At 53.6% G+C, this 6,615-nt stretch overlaps 2 protein-coding genes across 2 annotated transcripts in view; one reads left to right on the top strand and one right to left on the bottom strand.

Moving 5' to 3' along the window:
- The window catches only part of DICSQDRAFT_72422 (cytochrome P450), a gene marked incomplete at both ends in the record, with an annotated part of 3,247 nt that extends 2,241 nt beyond the window's left edge, over positions 1-1,006 (bottom strand). Inside the window, one exon of the mRNA XM_007371251.1 lies at positions 881-1,006. Within this exon, the coding sequence (XP_007371313.1) occupies positions 881-1,006 (126 nt within the window). The remainder of the gene's footprint in view (positions 1-880) is intronic.
- Positions 1,007-2,167: 1,161 nt separating this feature from the next.
- On the top strand, positions 2,168-5,269 carry DICSQDRAFT_141625 (cytochrome P450). The gene is made up of 11 exons (XM_007371250.1): positions 2,168-2,894; positions 2,957-3,071; positions 3,126-3,175; positions 3,232-3,297; positions 3,358-3,463; positions 3,513-3,655; positions 3,714-3,963; positions 4,026-4,329; positions 4,405-4,491; positions 4,551-4,670; positions 4,731-5,269. The coding sequence occupies exons 1-11, from the start codon at positions 2,646-2,648 to the stop codon at positions 4,897-4,899; spliced, it is 1,659 nt and encodes a 552-aa protein (XP_007371312.1). The 5' UTR covers positions 2,168-2,645; the 3' UTR covers positions 4,900-5,269.
- The last annotated feature ends 1,346 nt before the right edge of the window (positions 5,270-6,615 follow it).

Genomic DNA, 6,615 nt, shown 5'->3' with positions numbered 1-6,615 from the left:
CGCGGAACGCTAGCTCCATATCGTGACTTGGCACATCAAGAAGATTACCGATGATAGGATAGCCGGGAGGGCCAGGAGGGAGTGGTAAAGCAGCCGTACGGCGCAACCATCTAGCTCTCACTACGAGCGCAGCTAGTACAGCAAGGACGATGAGTATTAGAGCAAGGAGGCTCCCCATGGCTGTGAGCGATCTGTGTGAGGGTAGTGGAGAATAGGCAGAACTCTAGGCTTTATGTACTAGGATGCTGAGCCTTATCTCGCTTTATTAGGATCGTGCAGTCAGGTGAGGCGCCGTCCTATAAAAGGTGAGGAGAAGATTCCGAACGATAAAAGAAGAGCGCTTGTTGAGTGAAACAAAGCCGAGCACATGGCAGAAATGCAAACCGGAAGAATCAGTTTGCGTCATGCAAGCACGCTCTGAGGAGAGACTTACCTCTCGGCAGTGAATTTGACACACCGAAGAGTATTCGTCCAATCCAAGAGATCATACCACGGTTTCCTTTAGCTTCTATTGGAACCATACACGATGCTGGCACGGAGCATCGTACTGAACGCGTGCAGCACCCTGTTAATCTGTACGTGCTACTGGGTGTGGTGGCTGACGTGGGACCCTGTCATATCGCCACTTTTTCTGGCAAGCGGCACGCCGGCAGCCGACCAACGGTACTGTTAATGACAACCCTGTGGAGCCCATATGGTGTGCAGAAGCTTTGACTTGGCGGCGAAGAAGGAAGCCTCAGCGAATCCTGGATGGATCATGTGAGGAAACCCTACGATTAGCAAGCGCAACCTTCGCCCATAGCCAAGGGCTATCGTAGCAGGCTCCTGGACGCTAAGATTTATCTTGCCGTCTGGGTGCAATCGCGGGTCCTGAGTGTACAGCCTCGTAATCTTCAACGTCCTCGCCAGCAAGGCAAATATTGACCACATACCACGGGTTGATCACCACGGCGGACTGCTTTGGTATACGGAACCCTTTGTGTTCGTCGGCCTCAATCGACAGGTGATCAGCGCAAGAGGGGCTACTGGTCCCTAGCGCGAAATTTCTTGATGTGTGCGATCAGCTCAAGGGGATAGCCTACTGTCCGCGAAAGTCAGCAGACGGTGAGGCCCAACTACGGCGTGGGGCTCAGCTTGAGCGCGTTTCTGCACCCCCAGGGATGATGCCATGGCAACATAGACATTTTGGAACGTAAGGAGCGTCTGGGACAGGAACTATTAGCACACAATTCTGGCAAGAACGAGCGCACGCACGAACAGTATTAGCACCACCTGGTAACAGACTCCTCGGTGTCTGTGCTCGCGTCCTCCTTGTCGCCGCGGACGTCATTCATAAAAATTTCCAGTGAGTGTTTTGTTCATCACCTCCCCGCTTTTCTGCTGACCCTTTAGTGTACCCTCGAGACTCGCAGCCATGACTCGGCAGTGCCAGCACCGCACGTCACCACGTCGGCCCTCTCTACTCTGCGCGACCATCGCAATACCTGGGCAGACGCGTCGATTGGGCTGCCTAGGAGCTTCTGCCCATATGCCGAGTTTTGAGTCCCTGTGGGCACTACGAACTCCTGCATAGATCATCCATGCGTGTCCTGTGGCGACGGCCCGGATGAGCTATCTGAATCACTGAATATTCAATGTGTAGTGCCGCAAGACCGAATATGGACTGTTCCGCCGCAGAGAAACAGGGGAGGTGAGGGCGCTATGAATGTGAGAGGGAGGAGCTCTTGGCAACACCGCAGCGCGGGCTACAAGACCCTGGTGGAGGTGCTGCAGAGGTGTGTGGTCCGCCTAAGAAGCCATCTTCAGTGATTGGCCAACTTTGAGCTCGCTGCTCATCCAGCTCACCATATCACTCTTCCGCCCTGTACCCGCGGGTACAGCGCGTCAAGCAACTCCTCAGGATCGTGGTATACATTTCCCGCGTAATGAAGGACATGTGGCACAATACTATAACGGCATTCATGATGACCGTGAGGGCGATCTTGACTCAAGCGGTCGCGGCATATCAAGCTGTGGGCACATCATGTGATCTGAGGCAGTAATTCCCAGGGTCCGCGGCGCGCGCCCAGGCTTATCATGTGTACAGTGTGATTGCCTCCGACTTACTTACCCCCGACAAAAGCTTCCGTGACCTGCGCATCCCAGCTTTCCTGCCTGTGTACATATCCGAGTCTGGGATCAGTTGAAGCTCCATCAGCCCGTCGCACGTCACTCAGATTGCCTCAAGACCAATCGGGCACCAGACAGCAATTGGGCTCTCCGGACTGGTTGATATACTTGCGTTCGTGCGTTACGGTTCATGCCACCAGCTCCTGCAAGTTCGATATACAATGGAATGCATCGTTCTGGAATCTGGGATAGTCGCCTTACGCTCTGCATATCTAGACAAGACTACGGACACTGTGTCATCAGGTCGTGGTCTCCTTCGGGATCTCATGGCCGGGAGACGAACATGTTCTGGGCACCGCGCACCGCATCCGACATCCGTGTTTGTCGGTGACGATCACGTCAAGGCTACGGACACGAACGCGTCAATATAAGAAAGGGGCGCGTTGCGGCTATGGCACTAGTGGGAACTCACCATCGCCGGTCACCACAGCGGTCATTCGGCGCATCGCTCTGCCTCTGCCGTTTGTTGCATCATCATGGACACATCATTCGTCCTACAGGGGCTCCTAGGCGTCTCGGGCACCCTACTGGGGGCCGTGTTATGGAAACTGAGCCCGTACCTCCTAGCACCCTTCCGGTCGTCTCTCCTCAACTTGCCGGGTCCACCCAGCCCCGGTTGGTTGCTCGGCAACCTGAACCAGATTTACGAATCCGAAGGGGACCTCATCACCGACGAGTGGATCGAGAAGTATGGTCCGAACATCATGTACCGCGGGGTGTTCAATGTCAGTGATCTCTCCTTCAGGTGTCCGTTCTCATGTTGGCTCAAGAGAGACGTGCATTCCAGGGTCCTCGTTTGTACACGACGGACACCCGGGCTTTAAACCATATCGTTACGCACTCCGCGTACTACCAAAAGCCGGAACAAGTTCGTAGATCGTTGGCGCATATACTTGGAAAAGGTGAGGCTTCATGTTCTCCCTAAAGTGAATATCCTGTTGACAACGCGTGTCTAGGTGTTCTCTTCACTGAAGGCGACCAGCATCGGCAACAGAGGAGAGTAATGGTAAGGTGTCTGCCTGTTAATATACCACAATATATTGATCTTGCTTCCCCTTCTAGAACCCTGCCTTCGGACCCGCTCAAATCCGGGAGTTGACGGATATATTCGTCACTAAGTCTATTGAGGTATACGATTCACGTACGCTGGAGGTGTCAAACTATGATGTCTTACAAAGACGGATATAGCTCCGAGATTTATGGATATCGGCGATCAACACCCAGGGAGAGGTAGCTCGCGTCGATGTCCTCAAAGATCTGAGCAAGATGACCCTAGACGTCATCGGACTTGCAGGTAAAGTTCCACAGTTTGAATTTGCCGCGTCATAACACATTGTCCTCAGGGTTTGGCTACGAGTTCGATTCGTTGAACCCCAATGGCAAGCCCAACGAGTTAGCTCAGGCGTTCCAAGATGTTTTCAATGTTTCCGACAAGATGCCAGTCCTCATGATTCTCCGCGGCTTCTTTCCGGTCCTCCGCGCTATCGTAAGCAGCTTGAGAAGTCGACCCTGTTGCCTTGAGCACTGAAAGTTGTGTTACCTAGCCTGACAAACAATCGCGGAGGATAGACGACTCGCAGGCCGTCATGAGGCGGATTGGCATGCAGCTTGTCCAGGAGAAGAAGGCGGAGATCATGCGCGAGCGCGCACAGAAGAACGAGAAGGATCCCGCCTTTGATGGCATAGAGCGCAGGGACCTTCGGAGCCGGGACCTCCTTACCCTTCTCATCAAGGCCAACATGGCGACGGACATTCCGGACAGCCAGCGATTGTCCGACGAAGACGTCTTAGCTCGTGCGTCCCCCGTTCTGTGTTCTGACGGCGTCCGAGGCTGAGGTGCGACTTTTCGTCGTCAGAGGTCCCTACGTTCCTTGTCGCCGGACATGAGACGACGAGCACCGCAACAACATGGTGCCTCTTTGCACTCACACAATCGCCTGATGTGCAGAAGAAGCTTCGCGACGAGCTCCTCACTATCGAGACGGAGAACCCTACAATGGACGAGCTCAACGCGCTGCCTTACTTGGATATGGTCGTACACGAGACCCTTCGCCTCTATGCGCCAGTACCTACGACGATGCGCGTGGCGACCAAAGACGACATCATCCCAGTCGGCACTCCGTTTACCGATCGCAATGGCGAGGTGCAGGACAGTATCAAGTGAGTTCGCGTCTCCTTGCGATTCTGCGGGCCGTGTTATACGATATCCCTCATCTGACTCGAATATCGGCACAGGATCAACGGCGGGGAGTCCATCATTGTTCCGATCGCGACTCTGAACAGGCTCAGGTCGATCTGGGGAGAGGACTCATATGAATTTAAGTACGCCCCATGCGCTCCGCCCTCTCACGGTGACTCCTGCCTTACGTTCCCTGTCCCAGACCAGAGCGCTGGGAACACCCACCAGAGGTGATCTCGAATATCCCCGGAGTATGGGGTCACATCTTCACCTTCCTCGGCGGGCCGCGCGCGTGCATTGGATACCGATTCAGCCTTGTCGAGTGAGTACCTTGTTCTCGGGCACTTGCGATCGATCGCACGACTCATATGTACCTGTGTAGGATGAAAGCGTTGCTCTTCACTCTCGTGCGCGCGTTCGAATTCGAGCTCGCGGTCCCGCCTTCGGACATCATACGAAGGTCTACGATCGTGACGAGGCCGCTCTTGCGCAGCGCGCTGGAAGAGGGGACGCAGATGCCTATCAATCTCAAGCTGTACAAGCGCGACTGAGGGCTGTTGTCGTGAGTAAAACGGATGCGAAGTACGTGAGGTGCTGGTGGCAGGGGCCATGAGTCTGGCCCTGTTCCTCTGAGCAGATCATCATGTGGACAGGGTGGCAAAGGAAGACTTGTATGGTATGTGTGGGAAAGATGGTATCAAGTATAGCTGCGCATGTCAGGGAGAAGCGAGTGTCGTAACGACCCGAAAGCAAGAGAAAGCACCAGCGAGCAACATTGGCTGATGGGCAGCAGTTCATAGTCTATCCCAGGACTTAGAGACGGGGCTTTTCGTCGTAGGCGAACTTTGCCTCCAACATACTTCCATTCACCGGTCTGCGCGCTGTCAGGTCGCTTGCTTTTAGCGTCTGCGTGCACACACAGGCTAGCACGTGGCGACAGGCGATATATATTCCACTGTGTCTAGACGAGTCGAAGTGTACAAAGGCGAATATCGCGGAATCCAGCTTGTGATACTCCTGCCCATACCAAACAGGCCAATTGCGCTGTAGCCACATTTCGGTCCGCATGATCCTAGCGAGCAGCACGAAGTGGTAGCTTCCGAGCTCACACGAGTGCTAGACGAACCCAAGCCTGTTAGTATAGCCTATCGTACGTAGAAGCCAACGGCTCTAAGCAAGAGTAGCCCGAGAGAGCTTCAGAGAGTTGTCACCATGACTCATTCCGAGAGAGTCGTCCAGAATCTCCCAATTATTTGGACCTAATTGTCTTATGCACCAGCAAATGTAGGCGCTGTGATTCGCCTCCTAAGGTAGGGGTTTCTCGAATGCCAAGGCAGCGCGATCCACCTCTTATTAAGTAGGCCTCGACCTCGCCCCTCTCAAGGTAGTAAAACCCGATAAGCACGGTATAGATTCTTGCTCATTCTGGTCACTGCCTGGGTACACAGCCAAGCAAATACAGTTGGGCGGGAGACAGTGGTAATGATGTCACTGACGGCAGAGGGGGATTAAAGTCGGGAGCATTGATCAAAGCAATATAAGGCACGTAATGATAGAGCTATTGGTCCTTGTCGCTGCGAGAGCACGTCCACGTTCAAGCCCGCATATCCGAGTCCCGATATTATCGGTGAATTCGTTGGAGGGCTGTGACGGATTGCGTTGTCAGCTTGCCGGAGTAACGCATCACTGCGGCTGTCAAGGCACCTCAGGACACGTACTACATATCAGGCTGACCCCTTGGATGAGTATATAGCTGGCATTTGAGGTCGCCTCTAGCAAAGCCTCCATTCCGGTTTGAGGTCTGTACACGCCTTTTCAGTGATCAGTCAGAAATAGCCGCGCTTACCACGGTCTCCGAGACAGCCGAACGCTCAACCACGCACTTATATGAGCGACGAGCGACTCTGCACATCAGGAAAACGTCACGGACTTGTACAGGTACTTGGGGTACTTGGCCAAGTACCTCAAGTATCCCAAGTACCTCAAGTACCCCAAGTCCAATGGACTTGGCCAAGTCGGGTGGGTCGACTTGGCCAAGTACCAGGTACTTGGCCAAGTCCTCCAAGTCCCTGTTCAAGTTCATGCCCAAGTTCACTGTGAGATGTATTGAATAAAGATGATATGCATGGAAGTAAATCAAAGGACAGCTGCTCTTGATCAAGGTCAAGTGTACAATATTTGTTAGTGGGTGCAGCGGCGGCCAAAAAAAATTGCCACCACAGGTAATTGAACCAGCAACCTGCAAATTCAGTGTCCAACACAGCATG

Source organism: Dichomitus squalens (assembly GCF_000275845.1).
Source record: "Dichomitus squalens LYAD-421 SS1 unplaced genomic scaffold DICSQscaffold_94, whole genome shotgun sequence".
NCBI lineage: Eukaryota > Fungi > Basidiomycota > Agaricomycetes > Polyporales > Polyporaceae > Dichomitus > Dichomitus squalens.
Note: the sequence above shows the minus strand (reverse complement) of the source record. Positions and strands in the feature narration are given on the sequence as shown.

Coding starts and splice junctions, on each gene's coding strand:
- DICSQDRAFT_141625 (XM_007371250.1), top strand. CDS start 2,646: ATGGACACATCATTCGTCCTACAGGGGCTCCTAGGCGTCTCGGGCACC. Junction 3,298..3,357: donor TCGTCACTAAGTCTATTGAG/GTATACGATTCA, acceptor AGACGGATATAG/CTCCGAGATTTATGGATATC. Junction 4,492..4,550: donor GAGGACTCATATGAATTTAA/GTACGCCCCATG, acceptor TCCCTGTCCCAG/ACCAGAGCGCTGGGAACACC.